The sequence below is a fragment of the Pleurodeles waltl genome, chromosome 3_1, assembly GCF_031143425.1.
Source record: "Pleurodeles waltl isolate 20211129_DDA chromosome 3_1, aPleWal1.hap1.20221129, whole genome shotgun sequence".
In the NCBI taxonomy this organism is placed as follows: domain Eukaryota; kingdom Metazoa; phylum Chordata; class Amphibia; order Caudata; family Salamandridae; genus Pleurodeles; species Pleurodeles waltl.
The window spans coordinates 1,699,269,799-1,699,293,779 of record NC_090440.1 but is presented as its reverse complement, the minus strand read 5'-3'; the positions used below and the strand labels follow the sequence as shown (position 1 = coordinate 1,699,293,779).

Below are 23,981 nucleotides of genomic sequence, written 5' to 3'. Positions count from 1 at the left end.
AATATTTTGAGGCTCAGGATTTCAATTAATCTAGTAACTTCTTGCTCAGTACTATCAGCCTCCCATTGGCTCTGCTCCTGGGTGTCATATTGTTCTCTGTGGTGTGGCAATGCAGCAAGTTTTTTTCTTTCTAATGCGTCTTCATTTTTAGGTCGAGCATAAGCATATGGCCTCCTGTATACTTCTAAGTATACTTCTGTGGGCTTGAAGCCATTTCTTTTGCTCGTTTCAGTGTCTCTTACAAATCCTTCCATGCTAGTCGTCAGTCATGCCTCTTTGTCCCTCCTTTTTCTCTTTGGGAGTAGGGACCAACTACTGTATAATCACGCTTTGTCCTGTTTATCTCTTCTTTTGGGGACTTTTTTTTTCCTTCGTTTCCTGCTCCTGTTCGGCGAAGCTTCCCTTTTCATTTGCAGGCCAGCTTGTTTATTTAATTACTTGTTTTCACTTTGCAATGCTAAGCTAGCCCAAACTCGACCCAACGTATTGGAGGCTTTACGTGAGTACCAGCTACATTAGACAAGGACATATTAATTTTTGTAGGCACAGGGAGATTAAGTGACGTTGAGCCAACGCTGTCACTCGAACCTGGGTCCTCATCTCCAAAGACAGCAGTTTTAGTCATTGCACCACACCTTCTCCCTGTTCTACCTGGTTACGTGGAGTGCATGAGCCATTCTAGTTCCTTTCATTGTTGCAGCGCAGCACACTGCACTTTATGTTTACATATGGTGGTTGTGCCTTTTTTTGTTCCGCAAAAACAGATGATTGAGAGAATGCAGAACAATTCAAACATTCAACCCCAGTCACAGATCTGGGTTTAATCCATCAGTTTTTTTTGCTTGCTTGCCATGCCATTCCATGCCCAGATATGGGTCCCAGGCTCTCTATGCCACTGGATTCAAGCTAGCTTGGCTAATGAATGGTGATACCCTGAAACCGGTTCCAGGATGCTTGTTTCCGGTCCAGGGATGACCTGGCCTGGCAGTTCGGGCTGGACTGTTCCCATGGGAAAGAGAGTCAAGACCGATTTGCATATGGCTGGGTACAAACTGGGGTGGTAGGATGAGCTAAAGAATTGATGGATTAAACCAAGATCTGTGACTGGGGGCGAATGTTTGATTGGCTCCCCATTCCATCCATCATTTGTTTTTGTATGCTTTCCTCTAGTTTTGAGGTATTCCAGTTTCCTTAATTGTTGCAGTACAGCACACCTCACTTAATGTTTACATATGGTCGGCCGCGACTTTGCTTTGTCCTGAGGCATTCCAGTTCCTTTAATTGTTGCAGCGCAGCATGCCGCGCTTTGTTTACATATGGCAGCCATTTACATATGGCAGCCATGCCGGTCTTTCATTCTGAGTCATTCCAGTTCCTTTTACGCACGGCGGCCATGCCTTTCTTTTGTTCTGCAGGTTCTTTACAATAGAGTCGAAGCAGATCAGTAACACGTGGATAAACAAAGTATTACGCTAGAAAGTGAACAACAAGATGCAGTGGAAATACACACCTCTCTAAGGCAGCAGTTGTTGATGCCACATATGGCTATGGTTACTGACTCTCACAGCTCCACCAGCTTTTCACTGTCTTCGTCTGGCAAACCGGCCTCTCAGCATATCTTCCACTATTTATTTTAAGTATGACTGCCCCTATTCCCGCACAAGAAAATTATCAACATTAAACTGGTGGTAAAGTCTACAAGCAACAGGTTCCACAGGGAGAAATCGGTTAAGGTCAATAGGCGCAGAGTGGGAAACCGTTCTGCTGAACCCCATTGAGCGCGTGTATGGGCTGAGCGGAACATGTAGCTTTAATAGACATGTAAACGTGGATGCAAATAACTTGTATGTGTGTGTTAATGTGGTTGACATCTATACTTAATAGTACATCCTCAGAGTCACTCCTTCTGCCTGCCAAAGGTCACACTAGGGTCACACCTGTTGACTGAAAACTTCAGGAATGGTAAGAGAAGCCATTAACAATCAATTAACTTTTCTAGCAGAATTGTTTGTTTGACTCTCATGCAGGAGCATTTGCCTTGTACCCGTACCTCAGCCCCAACCTCAACCCAAGGGGCTTAGCTTGCTTTTAATTTGGCTTTTTCTTTGGCAGAAAAAATGCAGAAAATCCGAACAGCTCGTTGTGAGAAGCTGTACAACCAACACATTACCACAGTAGTCCCCGTCAAGAGCCCACAACATTCCTTCGTCCCACCAGCTAAACCTTCTTACGTTTTCTCTTCACTCAAAAGCCTCAAACTCGACAAAAATGCTCAAGCTAACTTTTTCTTGTATGACTGCATCTAACACTGCGAAACACCTACCAACCCAACAGTCGCATCCATAAAGAGGAAGATGTCACAGCGTTACAAGTGCCCACTACTTAGTAGGTTGATCTCTAAACTTTTAGTTAAGGCCACTGGAGTTATGCTGCAAAGGTGAGTAAATTATGCGGAATGAAAAGGCAATGTATGTGTCATTATGGGGTACAATTAGTGACGGTATTATTTCATTTTTTTAGTCATTTTTAGGTCGAGCAGAGAGAGGAAGAAGGTAAACGGAAGTGCTTTAGTTATATGTAGGACCACTGGAATTATGTGTCAGGAAAGGACCAAATTATAATGCAGGGTTGACCAACATATTTGGCAAGAAAAGTCCAATTAATTTACAACTCTCGCAAATGCGAGACCTATTGCATTACAAATGCTTGGTATTATTGTTTTCCAGGTGCGCATCATCCCATTGCAGTTACAGCGATTGTTCGCCCAACTCTTGCTTGTGAATCAGCAGGCTGCTTCCACCACAGACTTGACTAATAGCTTTGGTTGGGGTGACAACGAGGTAAGTGGAGGTTTATGTTCTTAAAGAAAGTGCAAGTTAGTCAAAGTAGAGAGTGCAGTTGTAGATTTGTAGAGCTTACCCTAGACCGCAGAGTTCTGTGTAAACAGGTAAGATTTTATAAATGCATTTTACAATTGGAAAACTTATATTAAATGTTCTTGTATGCTCTGAAAGATTTAGCTGATGACATAGATGGCAAACTTTGTTAGAAAGTCAGTTGGCCTCCATTCTAACATCCTTCCCAAATTGCCACCAACAGTCCTCCACCAGTGATAACTGTCCCTTTCCTAACAACTCTCTCTGAAGCTCTGATTGTCCTCAGATCACAAAACTACTCTGCCTTACCCACTTTTCATGATTGGTCATCATTGATTCATTTGTGACAAAATGCATTGAGCCAGTGCTGATGGTTTTGGACTGCCATGCTGAACAGTGCTGTAAAGCCAGTGCTATAATTGTTGGTTAGTCCTAGAGGTATGAGCAAACCCTGCATCAAAACATTGTTCCATTAATTTAGATTTGTGCTACTTAGTGACTTTTATTCACAATTCAATACAGCAATTATATTATCAGAGTTCTGTTAGTTCGTCATGAATATATAGTGGCAGTACAAACTGAGCAGACTGAACAGTGCTGTTAGTGAAAAGCTAGCTGGAGGAGTTCATCCCTATGCTTACCTCTTTCATAGTGCCGTTTCACATTTATCTTTTAATCAAAAATAGCTTTTTCTCAACTAGTCTAAGAAACGTCCCTGGCCAGAATGGAAAAGCTATTCTTGAGCAGGCCTCCTTTTGTGTGGCGGACTTAGGGTATTAGTTAATCCACAGCATAGGCAATGGCACTGGGACAGAAGAGAAAAGTGGGAGTCGATTGGGCTGCTCTCATATCTAGGCTACTGAGAGATGTACAGTCGGCTTACAGAAGAATCAGCTCAGAATTGTTTCTGAAGGAAAGCGCACACTAATGCATTTTATAAATGGAGCTAACATTGATGAGAAAGGATGTGTTTTCAAGTTATTGAACATAAAGTGCCTGTGTGTGCCTCTCTGTAGTACAGAAAGATACTCTTATACTAACAAAGTGCTGGATGGTTTAGATAGTCCTCTTGTCCTTTTCCATGGTTCTGGCATTCAGGCACTCCTATCAGCACGCATATGTTTAAATATATATGTCTCTAGAAAAAGTGTGTGTAGGGGAGAAGATGAAATGGAAAGGGGTTGTCAAAATGTCTATGCATTCTCATCCACAGGCCATGTCTGATACATAATACTTCGCTCCTAATGCCAGTACGCTCAACTCTTTTGTAGTTTGTGTAGTATTAAACACACCTTTTTAACAAGGTTGGATGTAGGAGAGTGGAAGAAGTTTGAGGTTTGTCTCGATCTCATGAGCCAGATCTGATAGTATTTTCTAGCTTCCTCCATGCCATTTTTGTTTTGTACTGTATCTATTTTGAATGCGAGGAAACATGACAGCCAAAACCGAAGTGTGATATGTTGTGGATTAAGGAATTCTCCCTAGACTGGAAGCAGCAAGAGCTTGAGATGATATATAGTAACAAATTAATTTATATCTGCGCTCCTCTGTAGGGATAGTTTTAGTTTGTTGTATAAGAATTGCAGTTTCTCAGTAAGTAAATTGACAGTTTAATCATTGGAACCCCCCTTTTTTCCTACACACTAACACTAATTTCAGGGCAACATTTAAGAGCAGCTTTTCACAGATAATACTCATTTATTTTGTTCACTACAGTTTTCACAACAGTTCATTTTTATTGGTGGTTCCAAAATCTCACATCAAATCTTAACTTGTCACCATTCACCAGGAAACCAGGCAGCATGATGTGCAGGAGCTGAACCGTATACTCTTTTGTGCTCTAGAGAGCTCTCTAGTGTGCACTTCCGGCCACGACCTCATCAATCGGCTCTATCATGGCATCGTGGTGAACAAAATTGTGTGCAAGAACTGTGGCAATATTAGTGAGAGACAGGTAAAATGGTCCTGCTCGTTATTTGTGATTTGTTTGTCCGTGGTCTGCCCCTGTCTTGTACTAGTGAGCTCTCTCATGTTTGCGAATGTCTCTGCTCTACTGAATATCTACCTCTATGTACTATCTCCTGTTTGACCTGATATGTCTTCTCCTTTTTGCTCATGTCTGTTGTTGTCTGTCCATCATTGTTGTGTATTATCCGTTTTTCACAGTAGCTTCTTCTTTCTGTCTTTCCTAATCTTCCTTACTCTTTTCCCTTTTATCTCTTGCACTCACTGTTCCCTAGACCACTTTCCTCTTTGCTTAGTCTGACACTTATCCCTTTTTGCTACATTGGCATTCCTTAATTGCCTCTTTTGCAGTCCTCACCAGCACTCTTGCTCACCTGCAGCCTTTGCCTTCTGCCTGTTAGGCCCTGCCCTGGCCCTTGGTTTTTTATCTCATTATGCACCATGCTGCATAGATGGCATAATGTAATCTCTGCTGGTTTACAGTGATCAAAACATTGACATATTTGTCAAGGAAACAAAACTCAAGAGAAATAACTGGTTAAAAGAGACAAAGAGCAGACAGGCCTACTGCTCCCGTCCAGTAGTGCCAAGTGTACTACCACTCCTATCTGTTCCAACCTGCAATTCCAGAGTGTCCTTGTAAATCCCATATCTATGCTGCTTACCCCTCAATCTCTGTCCATGCTCTGGTGATAGTGACCCTCTCCGCTCTGTATATTATCCTTTTGCCCTCTTCCATTCTAGATACTTGCTTGGTTGCAGAGTGTCCCAAGCTTTGACTTTCTTTGCAGGAAGACTTCCTGGATCTGACTGTGGCTGTAAAGGATACATCCAGTCTGGAGGAGGCACTGTATAGTATTTATGTGGAAGAAGAAGTGTTTGATGATGACAACTTATATCGATGCAGCGCATGCAACACTCTGGTCAGAGCAGCAAAGGTAAACTATTGGAGCATCACATGAAGACTGCTGTTTGTCCAGGGAATCAACAGATGTGTTTCTGGAGTTTGGGGGGGGGTGGAGGGGGGGTGGACAGTATTGATAGAAAATATGCATTCTACAAATCTCCCCTTTCTGCTGCCCCTATTAATGTTTTCTTTACAGTTACTGTGCTTATGGGGACCGTATGCAGGCTTTGCAAGTGTTAAGATATATATATATATATATATATATATATATATATATATATATATATATATATATATATATTTGATGGCATGTGTAGCTGCAGATACACATGCTATGCACAGGTCCTGCCATCTAGTGTTGGACTCGGAGTGTTACAAGTTGTTTTTCTTCGAAGAAGTCTTATCGAGTCACGGTACCGAGTGACTCCTCCTTTTTGGCTCCATTGCGCATGGGCATCGACTCCATTTTAGATTGTTTTCTTTCCGCCATCGGGTTCGGACGTGTTTCTTTTCACTCCGGTTCGAGTCAGAAAAGTATTACAAACTCTCTAAATTTGTCGGTATTGTTTTCAATTGAGTACCATCTATCATCGACACCTCGGTACCGGTAGACACAGATCTCTACTTGCCCTTCGGGGCACCCGTGCCCATCTTGGGCCTGGTCGGCCCGACCCAAAGTCTTGTCGAAGCCTCATTGACTGGACCCCGTTTAGATTCTGCCCTCGGTGCCACTCCAAGTATCCTTACACGGACTAACATCTAGTCTGTAACCTCTGTCTGTCGCCAGACCACCGAGAGGATACTTGCGAGGCCTGCAGATCCTTCTGCTCGAAAAAGACTCTGCGATACCAAAGAGCACGAAGGTTAGAGATGGCATCCAGAAGCACTGAACACCTCGACGCAGAAGAAGAGGAGATGATCCACACTGCAGTCTCCGTTCGGGGGTCCGACTCTGAGCACAGATCCGACAACGACCGACCGATAACAGTGGGCCAGCACGTGAGTACGCTTGCCCTGACCCAATCCAAGCCCAAATACAAGGCCTCCGGGACGCCACTGCCAGAAGGCCATGGCTCCACCTGTAAGAAAACTACCGGTGACCAAGCAACATCTTCGGCACCGAGAAAGGCCACAATAATGAAGCCTTCGGACTCGAGCCGAGGCACAGGCTCCGAAATCCTCAAGCACCGACCCATCGAGTCGAAGCCCCTAAAATCCCTCTCGGAGCTGAGGCCAACAACTACCTCAGGCCTTTCGATCCTGAAGAAACCAGCTTCGGAGCCGAAAAAACACACATATACAGAGGAGCATGGACTTTCCAAGCAATTGAAAGAAAGCCATAGGTTTGTGGAAGAACTTCCGCAAATGGAGGATTTTGACAAAAAACAGGCCAGAATCCAAATTCATAAAGACACTGGCAAAATCCTCACTGCACCTCCTCTGAAAACAAAGAGGAAACTGGCCCTTCAAGGACATTTGGACACTGACCAGCCACGGGCTAAGGTGCCAAAACTGAGACAAAAATCTCTGCCTCCTCAGTTTTCACCTCACCAGTCTCCTCCTCATTCTCCTCACCTAACTGTCTCCCTGCCTGTTACCCCCACTGCACAGTCTCCAGCACACTCTGTACAGTCACACCAGGAAGACACTGACCATGGGACCTTTATGATGATCCTATTTCAGACAATAGTCCAGAGTGCTATCCATCAAAGCCATCACCTCCAGAGGATAGCACCTCCATATACACAGATTCTAGCTAGGGCAGTGGCATAGCATAATGTAGCCATGCACACAGAACCTCTTGAGGATGATTTTGTTATTTAACACGTTGTCCTCAACTCACGCCACCTACCAGAGTCTACCCATGCATCCTGGGATGTTAAAACATGCGCATCAAATCTTCCAGGAACCAGTTAAAGCAAGAGCAATTACTCCAAGGGTAGAAAATAAATATAAGCCGCCTCCTTCAGACCCAGCTTTTATTACCCAACAGCTACACCCAGATTCCGTAGTGGTCAGCGCAGCAAAGAAGAGGGCTAACTCCCAGTCGTCTGGGGACACACCCCCACCAGATAAGGAAAACAAAAAATTTGATGCTGTGGGTAAAAGGGTGGCATCACAGGCAGCTAATCAATGGCGTATAGCCCATTCCCAAGCGCTAATGGCCAGATACGACAGGGCCCACTGGGACGGGATGAAATACATTATCCAGCATCTCCCCAAAGACCAGCAGAAGAGAGCCCAGCAAGTAGTAGAGGAGGGACAGGCAATTACCAACAATCAGATCAGGTCAGCGTTAGACTCCGAACACACAGCCGCAAGAACTGTTAATACGGCTGTCACCATTAGGCAACGCGCACGGCTTAGATCGTCAGGCTTTAAACCTGAAATCCAGCAGGCTGTTCTTAACATGCCTTTTAACGAACACCAACTATTTGGCACACAGGTTGATGCAGCCATTGAGAAAATGAAGAAGGACGCCAACACTGCCAAAGCTATGGGGGCGCTTTACTCAAATCAATACAGAGGATAATTTTGAAAGCCTCAATATAGGGGATACTTTAGACCATAAACATCTGAGCCATCTACCTCCCAATCCAAACCCTCTTACCAGACACAATACCAGAGAGGGGGGGTTCGGAGAACCTACAGAGGACAATTTCCCAGATCTAGAGGAAAATATCAGCTCTCAAAGCAACCCATGCATACCAAACAGTGACTTCATCCACATCTTCCCTCACCGCACTTCCCCTGGGAGGAAGACTAAAAAAAAAGTTTCACACCCACTGGTTACCCATCACAACAGACAATTGGGTCTTATCCATTTTCCAACATGGTTACTGTATAGAGTTCACACAAACTCCTCCAGATATACCCCCAAAACCACACAAACTCTCATCTCAACACATTTCAATGTTGCAAACAGAGGTACAGGCACTATTACTCAAACAAGCCATAGAACTTGTGCCACATCATCAAAGAGGAACAGGGGTTTACTCCCTGTATTTCCTCATTCCCAAAAAAGACAAAACATTGAGACCACTACTAGATCTCAGAACTCTCAATCTTTACATCCTATCAGAACACTTTCACATGGTAACACTACAGGATGCAGTCCCACTGTTACAACAACAAGATTTTATGGAAACACTGGATCTAAAAGATGCGTATTTTCACATACCCATCCATCCAGCGCACAGAAAATATCTCGGATTTGTAATACAAGGAAAAGATTACCAGTTCAAAGTGTTACCTTTCGGATAACAACAGCTCCCAGAGTATTTACAAAATGCCTTGCCGTAGTCGCAGCATACATAAGAAGACAACATATCCATGTCTTTCCATATCTCGACAACTGGCTAATAAAAGCCAACAGTCAAACACAGTGCCCATATCATACACGTTATGTAATAAACACCCTACACACACTAGGGTTCTCAATAAACTACCAAAAATCACACCTACAACCAGCGCAAGTTCAACAGTATTTAGGAGGCACATTAAACACCCAAAGAGCACTTGCAAGCCCAAGTCCACAAAGGGTACAATCATTCCACAACATATTACCAAAAATCCAGCCAAACCAACAGTACACAGTCAAATTTGTCATGAAACTGTTGGGCACGATGACATCATGCCTTGCCATTGTCCCAAACGCAAGACTAAACATGCAGCCCTTACAACAGTGCCTTGCAAAACAATGGTCACAGGCACATGGCCATCTTCAAGATCTAGTGTTGATAGACCACCAAACACACATCTCGCTTCAGTGGTGGAATTCCAAAATTTTAACTAAGGGCGGCCATTTCAAGACCCTGTGCCTCACACCATTCTTACAGCAGATGCATAAATGATTGAATGGGGAGCATATCTCAACAACCACAACATTCAGGGACAATGGGATACCAAACAAAAACAAATTCACATAAATCACTTAGAACTGCTAGGGGTATTCCTAGCACTAAAAGCTTTTCACCCTCTTCTTATTCACAAACACATTCTCATCAAGACAGACAATATGACGCCAATATACTACCTGAACAAGCAAGGAGGAACCCACTCATCACAACTTTGTCTTTTAGCACAAAAAAATGGCATTGAGCAATTCACAACAACATTCACCCTGTAGCACCAGTATATTCCAGGGATTCACAATCAATTACCTGATGGTCTCAGCAGGGATCGTCAGCAAACACACGAGTGGGAAATTCACCCCCAAGTACTTCACAAGTACTTTCGCCAGTGGGGAACACCAGACATAGATCTATTCGCCACCAGCCAGAACGTAAAATGCCAAAACTTCGCATCCAGGTACCCACACCCTCTATCCAAGGGCAATGCTCTATGGATCAACAACTGGTCAGGGATATTTGCTTACGCTTTCCCCCTCTCCCGCTAATTCCATTTTTGGTCAACAAACTACGTCAAAACAAGCTCAAACTCATACCTATAGCGCCAACGTGGGCATGTCAACCATGGTACACAACATTGTTAGACCTGTCACTAGTACCACACATCAAACTACCAAGGAGGCCGGATCTGTTGACACAAAACAAACAACTGATCAGGCACCCCAATCCAGCAATACTCAATCTAGCAATCTGGCTCCTGAAGTCTTAGAGTTTGGATATCTACATCTTCCACCAGAATGTATGGAAGTAATCAAACAAGCAAGAAAACTCACTACCAGGCAGTGCTATGCAAACAAATGGAAAAGGTTTGTCTTTTACTGCCAATCCAAACACATAAAACCTCTTGCCGCATCCATACAAGACATTGTAAGTTATTTACTTCATCTACAAAAAGCAAAATTAGCTTTTTCATCCATTAAAATACATCACACAGCTATTTCAGCTGTAATAATATATACACACTGAAAAAAAACAAAGAATTTTTATCAAACAGTTTCCTGCAAATATTACATTTACATTATCAATTATTCTATCAAAGATGTCATGAGTGCCGTAATTTGTGGAGTAATTAGCAGTGCATGGTGAGGGCGCGAGTTATAGTTACCTTAGGGCACGAGTTATAGTTACTTGAGATAACTATAACTAGAACCCTTAACCGTTAGAGGTGACTCCTTACTGTGTAGTGTGTAGACTTAGCTATGACATTCAACCCACAGATTTTGAGGGGAAAATACTTCAATGTTCCATCACTAGGAATGTATAACAATGAAAACACTAGAAAATAAACAGACACACTGCGAAGCGATACTAGGATTTGAACCTTCAGCCTACTGAGTGACAGTACAAGACCTTGACCATTAGGCCAGAAGTGACTCTGTTCTGCTCTGCATCCAAACGGAACATTCTTACCAAACTTTTTGCTAGTCTGACTCTTTGAAGTCATTGTATGGAGAGCCCATTGCAGTAACAGTCTCTCTCTCTCTTCCATCACTACATGGGATGGAAGAGAGAGAGTGACAGGACCGTGGGGGGAGCTTGAAGGCCCCCCCAGCAGTCATAGCTGGCTCCCCACAACCTGTGAGAGCCGGCCTTGCTCCCATAAGCCGGGAGCTGCTTTAAGTAGCAGCTCCCTGCTTGTGGGAGCAAAGTTTGCATCTGTTTACCTGCACACATATTTGCGTGAAGGGAAACAGATGAAAATGTCATTTTCTGCAATTGAGAGCTGTTTGACAGCTCTTACTTGCAGAAAGTGAAGTGTTTGCTCTGACTTGGCAGGAGTTGTCAAAGCTCCCGCCAAGTCAGAATAAACAGCTATGTCCCAGGACATCCAAATTTATTTCAAAATGCCCCCGGGACCCGACCCGCCCATATGCTTCATGCGTTTGTTTTTTCTGTTTTTTAATTTGTGGCATGAATTTGCGACATAATGACAAATTTGTGGTAAAAACGTTAAAACTTTCTTTTTTTTTTTAAAGTGCTTTTTTGCCCTGGTGGGGTCCCCAGCACCAGAGCTAAGGGTCAGGATGTACCTACCCTGGCACCTTTTTCTCTCACTCTTTTTCTCTGGGCTCGGCTGAAGCAGAGTCTCAAGGTGGCTGCCGACACTTCCTGGTTTGAAGTGTTGGCAGCCAATCAGAGATATGCAGCTCCGTACACAAGCTCTTATTATTCGTGAAGTCTTTGGGGAGGATCCGCTGCCCTAGATATACAAATTTATTTTCCCTTCAATATCTCAAAAACTACTGAACGGATTTACACCAAATAACCAAAAGCACAGTCTGTGGAACAAACTCTAGCTTTCTGTCAAATTTGGTGTAATTCCGTCCAGCAGTTTGGTCTGTAGTCATGTTCAAAGCTTAACATGGGAAACACACATGTTTTGAGACCCCCCTCTTTCTCTGCCCATGATTGATGGATCGCCCAGAAACTTCCCATGCACAAAAAGAATCACTGGCAAGCATTTTTTGGGAACATTTTGTGAAGATTTGCTTGCGGTGCCAAAGATATAGGCAAGTCACAAAACCCTTTTTTCTATAGAACCATGGTCTTACCTATAACCTCCTAATGGCGACTAGGATATATATAGATATATAATCTTCCTTCCTCGCCACACACTGCACCGGAGGGACAGCTGCACTACACTTAATCACAACTCCAGAGGTGCCAATATCTTAAAATTCATATATTCTTTATTTCATGCACCATGCATATATATATATATGTCCGATGGCATGTGTAGCTGCAGATACACATGCTGTGCACATCCCGCCATCTGGTGTTGGGCTCGGAGTGTTACAAGTTGTTTTTCTTCGAAGAAGTCTTTTTTTCGAGTCACAAGACCGAGGGACTCCTCCCATTTCGACTCCATTGCGCATGGGCGTCGACTCCATCTTAGATTGTTTTTTTTCCGCCATCGGGTTCGGACGTGTTCCTTTTCGCTCTGTGTTTCGGGTCGGAAAGTTAGTTAGAATCTCGGAAAAATCGTCGGTATTGTTTGCGTTCGGTATCGGGTTAGTTACAACAGATCCACACCGAATTAAGAAGAGCTCCGGTGGCCCTTCGGGGTTTTCTTCTATCCCCGTCGGGGCCTGGTCGGCCCGGCCACGTGTCTCTTCAAGGCTGATGGAACGGACCCCATTCTGCTTCTGTCCAAAATGCCGTAACAAGTATCCATATACAGATCAACATCTGGTCTGTAACTTGTGTTTGTCACCAGAACACAAGGAGGATACTTGTGAGGCCTGTCGAGCGTTTCGGTCCAGGAAGACACTCAGGGACCGAAGAGCAAGAAGACTGCAAATGGCGTCGGCGCCGACAGGACAAGAGCGTTTCGAGGAGGAGGAAGAAACATTCTCCACCCAGGAGTCGGACTCTGAGGAGATCGATCCTGAGGAAACGCCAAAAACCGTGAGTAAGACGTCGAAACCAAGAACTCACGAGAAAAGCGCTAAAGCCCAGGGGACGCCACCGCCAACAGGCCATGGCTTAACCCGAAAAGTAGGTGACCGTTCATCGGCACCGAAAAAGGTCGAGCTGGTGTCGAAGTCATCCGACCCCGGTCGAGATACCGGCACACAGCAATCTCGGGCCCGAGATAGTGGCTCAGAGAAGATTCGGCACCGAGACAGCGGCACCGAGAGAGCATGACGCCGAAAGTAAAAAAGGTTTTGTCGGAGCCGAAAAAAGCAGCCGAAAAGGTTTCGGTACCGAAATATCCGGCCTCGGAACCGAAAACAAGTTCCTACACTGAGGAACAAGGACTGTCCACACAAATGAAGACACATAGATTTGGACAGGAATTACAGGCAATAGAACCAGATCACACACAAAGACGGCTCTTTATTCAAAAAGATACAGGGAAGATCAGCACTCTTCCTCCAGTCAAAATGAAACGCAAGCTTGCCTTCCAAGACCAGGACAAACAGCCACACGCAAAGGTGGCTAAACAAGTAACACCGCCACCATCCCCACATCACTCTCCGCAACCATCACCGGTAGCCACTCCACCAATGATGCAATCCCCAACTCATACAGGAATGAGTCAAGATGACCCTGATGCATGGGACCTTTATGACGCACCAGCGTCAGATAATAGTCCAGAATGCTATCCAGCTAAACCATCGCCACCAGAGGATAGTACAGGCTACGCACAGGTGGTGTCAAGAGCAGCTGCATTTCATAATGTCAGCCTTCATTCAGAGCCCATTGAAGACGACTTTCTTTTTAATACACTGTCGTCCACACACAGCCAATATCAGGGTCTTCCTATGCTACCCGGAATGCTAAAACACTCCAAACAAGTGTTTGAGGAGCCTGTTAAAGCCATTACTCCAAGAGTAGATAAAAAATATAAACCGCCACCAACAGACCCAGTGTACATTACACAACAGCTAACACCAGACTCTGTTGTAGTGGGAGCAGCGCGCAAAAGAGCCAACTCTCATACTTCAGGAGATGCACCACCTCCAGATAAAGAAAGTCGAAAATTCGATGCTGCAGGCAAAAGGGTGGCGGCACAGGCAGCAAACCAGTGGCGTATTGCAAATTCGCAAGCTTTGCTAGCCAGATATGATAGGGCCCATTGGGATGAGATGCAACACCTTATTGAACATTTACCCAAGGAGTTCCAAAAAAGAGCGCAGCAAGTAGTAGAAGAAGGACAGGGTATCTCCAATAATCAGATACGGTCAGCAATGGATGCTGCAGACACAGCTGCTAGAACTGTCAACACAGCAGTAACAATAAGGAGACATGCATGGCTGCGTACATCAGGATTTAAACCAGAGATACAGCAAGCTGTGCTGAATATGCCATTCAACGGATCAGTTGTTTGGGCCGGAGGTGGACACTGCGATCGAAAAACTTAAGAAAGACACTGACACGGCCAAAGCCATGGGCGCACTCTACTCCCCACAGAGCAGAGGCACATTTCGAAAGACACAATTTTGAGGGGGGTTTCGAGGGCAAACCACAGAAGCCACAACCTCACAAACAAAGCCCACTTACCAGAGCCAGTATCAGCGGGGAGGTTTTCGGGGACAATATAGAGGGGGACAATTTCAAAGGAATAGAGGAAAGTTCCAAAGTCCCAAAACTCTTCCAAACAAGCAGTGACTTCAAGGTCACAAATCCCCAACACATAACACCTGTGGGGGGGAGACTAACCAAGTTTTACAAACATTGGGAGGAAATAACAACAGACACTTGGGTCTTAGCAATTATCCAGCATGGTTATTGCATAGAATTTCTCAAATTCCCTCCAAGCATCCCACCGAAAACACACAATATGTCAAAACAACATATAAATCTTCTAGGACTAGAAGTTCAGGCATTGCTACAGAAAGAAGCAATAGAGTTAGTACCAAAACAACAAATAAACACAGGAGTTTACTCCCTGTACATTCTGATACCCAAAAAAGACAAGAGCCTGAGACCTATACTAGATCTCAGAACATTAAATACCTACATCAAATCAGATCACTTTCACATGGTTACATTACAAGACGTAATCCCACTGCTCAAACAACAAGACTACATGACAACACTAGACCTAAAGGATGCATATTTCCATATACCAATACATCCTTCACACAGAAAGTACCTAAGGTTTGTATTCCAAGGGATACATTACCAATTCAAAGTGTTGCCATTCGGAATAACAACTGCACCAAGAGTTTTTACAAAATGCCTAGCAGTAGTAGCTGCACATATCAGAAGGCAGCAAATACATGTGTTCCCGTACCTAGACGATTGGTTAATCAAAACCAACACGCTAAGACGGTGTTCACAACACGCAAAATATGTCATAGAAATCCTCCACAAACTAGGTTTCTCAATCAACTACACAAAGTTACACCTTCTGCCGTGTCAAACACAGCAATACTTAGGAGCAACAATCAACACAGCAAAAGGGATTGCCACTCCAAGTCCACAAAGAGTTCACACATTTCACAATGTAATACAGACCATGTATCCAAATCAAAAGATACAAGTCAAACTAGTGATAAAACTACTAGGCATGATGTCTTCATGCATAGCCATTGTCCCAAACGCAAGGTTGCACATGTGGCCCCTACAACAGTGCCTAGCATCACAATGGTCACAAGCACAGGGTCAGCTTCTAGATCTGGTGTTGATAGACCGCCAAACATACATCTCGCTTCAATGGTGGAACAGTATAAATTTAAACCAAGGGTGGCCTTTCCAAGACCCAGTGCCACAATACGTAATAACAACAGATGCTTCCATGATAGGGTGGGGAGCACACCTCAATCAACACAGCATCCAAGGACAATGGGACATACAGCAAAAACAGTTTCACATAAATCACTTAGAACTGTTAGCGGTATTTCTAGCGCTCAAAGCATTTCAACCCATAATAAGCCACAAACACATTCTTGTCAAAACAGACAACATGACAACAATGTATTACCTAAACAAACAGGGAGGCACACACTCGACACAGTTGTGTCTCCTAACACAGAAAATATGGCATTGGGCGATTCACAACCACATTCGCCTAATAGCACAATTTATTCTAGGAATTCAGAACCAGTTAGCAGACAATCTCTCTCGGGATCACCAACAGATCCACGAATGGGAGATTCACCCCCAAATACTAAACACTTACTTCCAAATGTGGGGGAACACCACAAATAGATCTATTTGCAACAAAGGAAAACTCAAAATGCCAAAACTTCGCATCCAGGTACCCACAACATCAGTCTCGGGGCAATGCATTATGGATGAGCTGGTCAGGGATATTTGCTTACGCTTTTCCCCCTCTCCCACTCCTTCCATATCTAGTAAACAAATTGAGTCAAAACAAACTCAAACTCATACTAATAGCACCGACATGGGCAAGACAACCTTGGTACACAACACTACTAGACCTCTCAGTAGTACCTCATGTCAAACTACCAAACAGACCAGATCTGTTAACACAACACAAACAACAGATGAGACATCCAAATCCAGCATCGCTGAATCTAGCAATTCGGCTCCTGAAATCCTAGAATTCGGACACTTAGACCTCACACAAGAATGTATGGAGGTCATAAGACAAGCTAGGAAACCTACCACTAGACACTGCTATGCAAATAAGTGGAAAAGATTTGTTTATTACTGCCATAATAATCAAATTCAACCCTTACACGCATCTGCCAAAGATATAGTAGGATACTTACTACAATTGCAAAAGTCAAAGCTAGCTTTCTCTTCAATAAAGATACATCTGACCGCAATTTCAGCCTACCTGCAAATTACGCACTCAACTTCATTATTTAGGATACCAGTCATAAAAGCATTTATGGAAGGCCTAAAGAGAATTATCCCACCACGAACACCACCAGTTCCTTCATGGAACCTCAACATTGTCTTAACACGACTCATGGGTCCACCTTTTGGGCCCATGCACTCTTGTGAAATGCAGTACTTAACATGGAAAGTTGCATTTTTGATTGCCATCACATCTCTAAGAAGAGTGAGTGAAATTCAAGCATTTACCATACAAGAACCATTTATTCAAATACACAAGAATAAAGTAGTTCTACGGACAAATTCAAAATTTTTACCAAAAGTGATCTCACCGTTCCACTTGAATCAAACGGTAGAATTACCAGTGTTCTTCCCACAGCCAGATTCTGTAGCTGAAAGAGCACTGCATACATTAGACATCAAAAGAGCACTAATGTACTACATTGACAGAACAAAACTAATTCGAAAAACAAAACAACTATTTATTGCTTTCCAAAAACCTCATACAGGGAATCCAATTTCTAAACAAGGCATTGCTAGATGAATAGTTAAGTGTATTCAAACCTGCTATCTTAAAGCAAAGAGAGAGCTGCCTATTACACCAAAGGCACACTCAACCAGAAAAAAAGGTGCTACCATGGCCTTTCTAGGAAATATTCCAATGAATGAAATATGTAAGGCAGCAACATGGTCTACGCCTCATACATTTACCAAACACTACTGTGTAGATGTGTTAACGGCACAACAAGCCACAGTAGGTCAAGCTGTACTACGAACATTATTTCAAACAACTTCAACTCCTACAGGCTGAACCACCGCTTTTGGGGAGATAACTGCTTACTAGTCTATGCACAGCATGTGTATCTGCAGCTACACATGCCATCGAACGGAAAATGTCACTTACCCAGTGTACATCTGTTCGTGGCATTAGTCGCTGCAGATTCACATGCGCCCACCCACCTCCCCGGGAGACTGTAGCCGTTTAGAAGTTGATCTTGAACATTTGTAAATTTGTAAATATATTACTTTAAACTTCATTATGTACATACGTATTCACTCCATTGCATGGGCACTATTACTAGCATACACAACTCCTACCTCACCCTCTGCGGGGAAAACAATCTAAGATGGAGTCGACGCCCATGCGCAATGGAGTCAAAATTGGAGGAGTCCCTCGGTCTCGTGACTCGAAAAAAGACTTCTTCGAAGAAAAACAACTTGTAACACTCCGAGCCCAACACCAGATGGCGGGATGTGCACAGCATGTGAATCTGCAGCGACTAATGCCACGAACAGATGTACACTGGGTAAGTGACATTTTCCATATATATATATATATGTATGTAGAAATATTACACATAAATTCTGATACTACTTGTGTGTACTATATTTCTTCAGTGGTAGTAGTACAGCTGTTATGTGTGTGTCAATTGATTCCTAAAACAGGGAGAAATGTTTGGCTTGGTACAGGATGTTTTGTAGAGGAAAAACTCTCAGAATACACAGTCTGCCAGCCCAATGAATCTCCTGGAGGAGGATGCCCAAGACACCAGTGATGAAATTATCAAAGAATCAGAGCCTTTGATACCAGGGCTTATTATCACCAAAAATACCTAGGTTGGTACCCCGGGTGAAGATCACCATAAACAGTATGAAGAACTTCAGGATGCTTCTAAAGTGCACCCATTTATTCAGGCACTTAACTGCCAACAGAATACACATTGTACAACCTGCAGGGCAACCCTCTGGATTGGAAAAATGTGTGTTACAAGATACTAAAATTACCACTGATCATAAGCAAAACTTCACATGTAGCATCATGGACCATAAAGAAGAACCCTGTTGCCGTCATGCACAATAGTATAGAAGAAGATACAGGTGCCAGTAACTATGGTGGTGTAACCTAAACGTACACCACCTGGTCAGGCTCCCACTCCAAGGCTCTTAACATCTTTTCTTTCGCCAGCACCAAAGAAAAAGAAAGTGACAAATAGCATATCTAGACTACCTAAGACCTTTGCAACATCTGTCACTCTGGATCCTAATCCCCTTCTTTTAAGGCCCTTGAGGCCTATTATTCCATTTTAGAATCCCATTCACGAGCCCCTGCAGCCTTTGTAATTGTTCCCTCCAAAGATAGTATCAAGTATCCCATCTACATCTCCAGTGGGAAAGACCAAGAGACATTGATCACCTTCCTTTCATCCGCTATGTTCAATCAATCAATCAGGATTTTAAAAAGCATAGTGGATTTGCATGGGGAGGATGCACACAAAGTGGGGGGAAAAAGCAAGGAGAAAGCCATGAAAACGAGGGAAAAGCAAGGAGAAGGCACTCAAAAAGGGGGAAAAGGTAAGGCGAAGACAGGTGCAAGAGCGATACAGCAGCACGGGGAGAGCTGGGCCTATCTTCTTCAAAGTGTACTTTCACACCCCTGAAAAATCTTGAAGACCCAGATCTCTGACGAGCTGTAGATCTACATTTTCCGATCTGGCTGATTCTTTCTATACTCCTACATCTCCAGTAGCTTTGTCTTCTTGTGTCCACCTGTAGACAACATCTCTAAGCAGCACAGTTTCAACAATCCTAGACCCATTGCAACCAATAGAGACTCCTAGGTTTCTCTTTCCATTAGTCCCTGGCATATCTGACATAGCGGAACAAAAAAGTCTCACTCTTGCTGTGGTGAAACTGCTACTCCATGTCTCCGGAAAAATATAAGGTTGAACAACAGGATCCGGAGTTCTTAAAGTCTAATCCTAAATTGGACCTGATTATTGTCACTTCAGTGAGAAGGAGACATTCCTCAGAGCTAGAGACTTCCACGTTCCCAGACAGAGAGAATAATAGGTGGAATGCGACGGGAAGGAAAGTCTGTGGAACACCTGCAACACATGTAAAGAATGCCAGCACAGCTGGTCTTATTGGCAGGTACTAGAGAGAGATAATGGACAGCATGATGCTTTTTGCCACAATCTCTGGTGGCCGAATAGGTGATACAGGTAGCTGTAGACTCTGCAGTATTAGCCTCCACTGTTTTTTTTTGTTCCATTGTATCTCAGTTAGAATGTCTTCCTGACTTGGGCTCAACACCCTGAAGCCAGAAGCTCAGCTGACCTTCCGTTGTCTGGTTTATCTCCGTTTGATCATCATCATTCCGATGATGAAATGGTCAAAATGAAAAATGAAGCGGAGATCCTTAAGGCAGTGAGATTGGAAGAAAATCAAATATTTTTCAAACAACAATTTAAAGCAAAAGGCCATAGATTGTTTTAACTGAGGGATCAATCCCCTTGGTGGCCCTTCCTTCTACAACCATATCCACAAGGCACAAGATAACCAGTACCAAAGACGTTCTTTCAAATCCAAGGTTACCTCAAAGCCAACAACCAATAGGGGTAGACATTCTTCAGGGTAGAGAAACGGTCAATCATATATTCTCCCTTGGTGTCCCACTACATTGGTAAAGCAGTCTCTTGGCATCAGGAAGAAGGAATGACAATGGCAAGAGACAATGGGTGCTACATATTGTTATTGATGGATGTTTTCCATATATCTCGGCCATTCCTCCCTCAGTTTGCCCAAAACGTTGAGCAAAGCAACAGCTCTCAATTCTGAGGAAAGAAATATCTGCCCTTCTTACAAAAAAATCAATGGAGTCTGTTCCATACACACATAGAGGTCTAGGCATATACTCCGTGTACTTCCAGGTTAAAAGAAAAGCCATAGTGAGAGTTTAGATCAATTTCAGACCTTTGGCTCACAATCAAATACATCAAAAAGGAAATGTCTTAGATGCTCACCCATCAAATAATTCCACAGCTGAGACAGAATGACTGGTTGGGTGCAATAGATTTTAAGCAATCCAAAGATAGGAAATACCTGATATTTCTTTTAGGAGAAAATCACTAACAATAAAGAGTGCCATCATTTGGCCTGAAGTCCGCTCCTTGGAGTGTCTTCATTTATCCATTATTTGAATGACTAGCTGCTAGATGCCTAGGTTTAGCAAAAAGGTAACATAGGACCTCACGATAACTTTCACCCTGTTGCTAAAATTAGATCTGTTGTAGATCACATGCTCCCGCCATCAAGTGTTTGGCACAGGCGTTTGCACTTTTTATTTTTTTTCAGATTTTAGTCTGAAGATGACGTGTCAATGCTCTTTGCCGGTAATGGCATCATGTAGATGTTGAAAAGCATAGGTGAGACGATAGAGCCTTGAGGGACCCCTGCTTTTGTAAGGTACGGTTCTGTTGGGGGGGGGGGGGGGGTGGTATGAATAAAATGTGTTCTGTTTTGAAGTTTGGGTGTGATAAGACAGATTTTGTGCCTCTTCTTGGACATATTCCTGTTTGGAAATGAGAAAGTATGGCCTTATCTTCAGTGATTTGTGAGATCTGGGTGAATGCTGCTCTTTTGAACTTAATTTGTCTAGATTTGTGTTGGATGTTAGTTATGTTTCCGTGTTTTCAAAATTGAGCTTGTTTCACAGTCGATATGTGGTTGCTTGTAGGGTATGCTTAGGTGTGGTCATTTGTGGTGTTTTGTGTTGGAAAGTTTCAAGATGGTGGTCTGACCATGTGTCTAGAGTAATCATTTGAAAGGTAACTAGTTCTATATTTGCAAAAGTTACATCAAGGATGAGTCCAGCGGTGTGCGTGGGTTTGTGGATATCTGATGTAGGTTCAGTGTGTCTAGGCCAGTGATGATTGTTCTTGAATGAGGCATATTGGGTTTGTGGAACCATATGTTTAGGTTATCAAGGATGCATAGGTTGGAGTGTTGTGTTGCAAGGTTTAAAACTATGTCTAGAAACATGTCTGGGAGTGTTGCATTGCTAGGGGGGGGGCCTATAAAGAAGTAGGAAGCTACTGGAGGAAGTTGGTGTAGGTTTGCATCTGGTGACGAGGGCCTCACAACCTTGATGGAAATGTTGTTAGCTTTGGTGAGGGTTATTGTTTCCATTAATATAATGGTCCGCCTCCTCTTCCCCCTATATGATTTTGTGTGACAGTTTAATAGCCTGGAGGAAAATCTTCAGGCAGTACTGGAGCCATGTCACCTCCTAACCATGATTCAGTTATAAACAGTAAATCAGGTTGTGTGTCAGTGAGTAGGTCATAGAAGTGGTGTTTGTTTTTAGAGAGTGATTGAGCTTTTATTAGTATGCAGTTTAGAGATTGTGTTTTAGTGGTGGTGTGTTTTTATTTTCTAGAACAGTGGGTAGTATTTTTTGAACTAGTAGCAGGTGTAATATTTGTGTTGGTATTAACTGTATCAGGATAGCAATAGGGTTGTTTGTCTACATCGTAATCCTCATCCAGCAGGCTTAGAAGGCATTTTGTCGGGGCCATGTGTGCAGGTTGTGGACACGGTGGTTGTGAATGAGTTGATAGGCTTTGTTATTGTTTTTGAGAACTAGTTTTGTTGTGTAATAGGCAGGGAGATGCAAAGTTGTGTAGAGTGGTAAGTTGTTTATTTCATTTGCGTCTGTTTAGGGAGGAAGGTGTATGGGTTACGGGTGGTAGTGGACCATGTGGGTCATGTTTTAAGGCTCTAAATTGAGCAATGAGTGAGAGTCGGTGAATGAGTTGTTGTGTTGTGGTATTTGTGGTAGGTGTTGGTGAAGATGGAAAATATTGACTTAAACCTGGTTTAGGATTTGTATTGTGTGTATTCATGAGGATGGGAGTGGGTGTTTGTTTTTATTTTGTGTCAGATTGCAGTATGAAATTGTGTGTGTGGTTGTACTGTGCTGGTGTGTGTATTATGGGACGATGACCCGCCAAGTCAACACCATCTCTTTGTTATGCTTACACACCCTCGACTCCTGTGGAAGATTTTCAAATGGATTCCTCCCGACACAAAGAAGACAGTCACCCACGCACTCATCACCAGCAAACTGCACTACGGCAACGCGCTTTACGTTGGCATCACCAAGAAATTTCAGTCAAGACTACAAAGAGTCTAGAATGCAGCAGCCAGACTTATTATGGACATCCCTCGACACAGCCACATCTCCTCCCACCTCAGAGACCTACATTGGCTCGCAGTCAACAAGCGCATCACATACAAACTCCTGATCCACACCCACAAGGCACTGCCCAACATAGGACCGGCATACCTCAACCACCACCTCACCTTCTATGTACCCAACAGATGTCTCTCTTCCTCCCAGCTTGCCCTTGTCGCTGTCCCCAAGATACAGAAAAGTACAGCAGGAGGAAGATCCTTCTCCTACCTAGCAGGCTGTACATGGAACGCACTACCTCTCAAGCTCAGGCAGGACCGCATCACTGAAGCAGTTCACGAAGGACCTCAAGACCTGGCTCTTCGACTGAGCAGCACTGCCACAAACAGCGCCTTGGGACCCTGTGGGTGATTAGCTGCGCTCTATAAATCCTTGATTGGTTGATTGATTGATGTTTTTATGATTTGTTTTTGTGGAGTAGCAAGATGAGATATTAATGTAGTGAATTTCTATAAGGATGTGTATGCAAAGTACTGTTGGTGAGTGGAAGTTGAATGGTAAAGGAGTGGTGATGTGCAATGAAGGAAAGTGCTTGTGTTGTGTGAGAGGAGATGGGTAGAGTTTATGAGTGTTTGTATTAGATTTGGTAGCAGGTGAATGTGTGGTGGAGTGGAGTGTAAGGATTGTTTGGTTGTGTGTTTTCGGTAAAAAGAGGAGGGAGGGTGTTGGTAAATAATGGGAGAAAGGGTTGATTATGGGGTTGGTGGTGATGGAAAGGTGTCTGCTAAGAGTAATTAGAGGGTAGAGCTGGTGTTTTGTATGAACAGGCAGTGTGTGTTTGAAGGGATTAAGTTTATGTATGATTTGGGTATGTGTTGTGTTGGTGATGTGTGAGTATGATAATGATATAGGACAGAGTGTTGGTCTGTCTGAGTGTAAATGTGCCATTGTGCGGCCGTAGGGTTAGGAGGGTGTATAGATGTGGTTTGTGGTGTTTGGTAGTGGTTGTTGAGACACTGAACTGTGGCTAGAGTTTTTTGTTGTAAATAAGCAGTATGTGTTAGCGGAGATTGTGCTTGTATGTTTGAGGA

The 23,981-nt window shown here is 43.5% G+C and overlaps 1 protein-coding gene across 2 annotated transcripts in view; it reads left to right on the top strand.

Annotated features, from left to right (window-relative positions):
* Positions 1–23,981, top strand: part of USP40 (ubiquitin specific peptidase 40) — a 570,914-nt gene that overhangs the window by 77,994 nt on the left and 468,939 nt on the right. For both annotated transcript variants that reach the window (XM_069225530.1, XM_069225531.1), the window contains 3 exons: positions 2,727–2,840; positions 4,666–4,830; positions 5,633–5,779. In XM_069225530.1, coding sequence (XP_069081631.1) covers positions 2,727–2,840; positions 4,666–4,830; positions 5,633–5,779 — 426 coding nt within the window. The remainder of the gene's footprint in view (positions 1–2,726; positions 2,841–4,665; positions 4,831–5,632; positions 5,780–23,981) is intronic.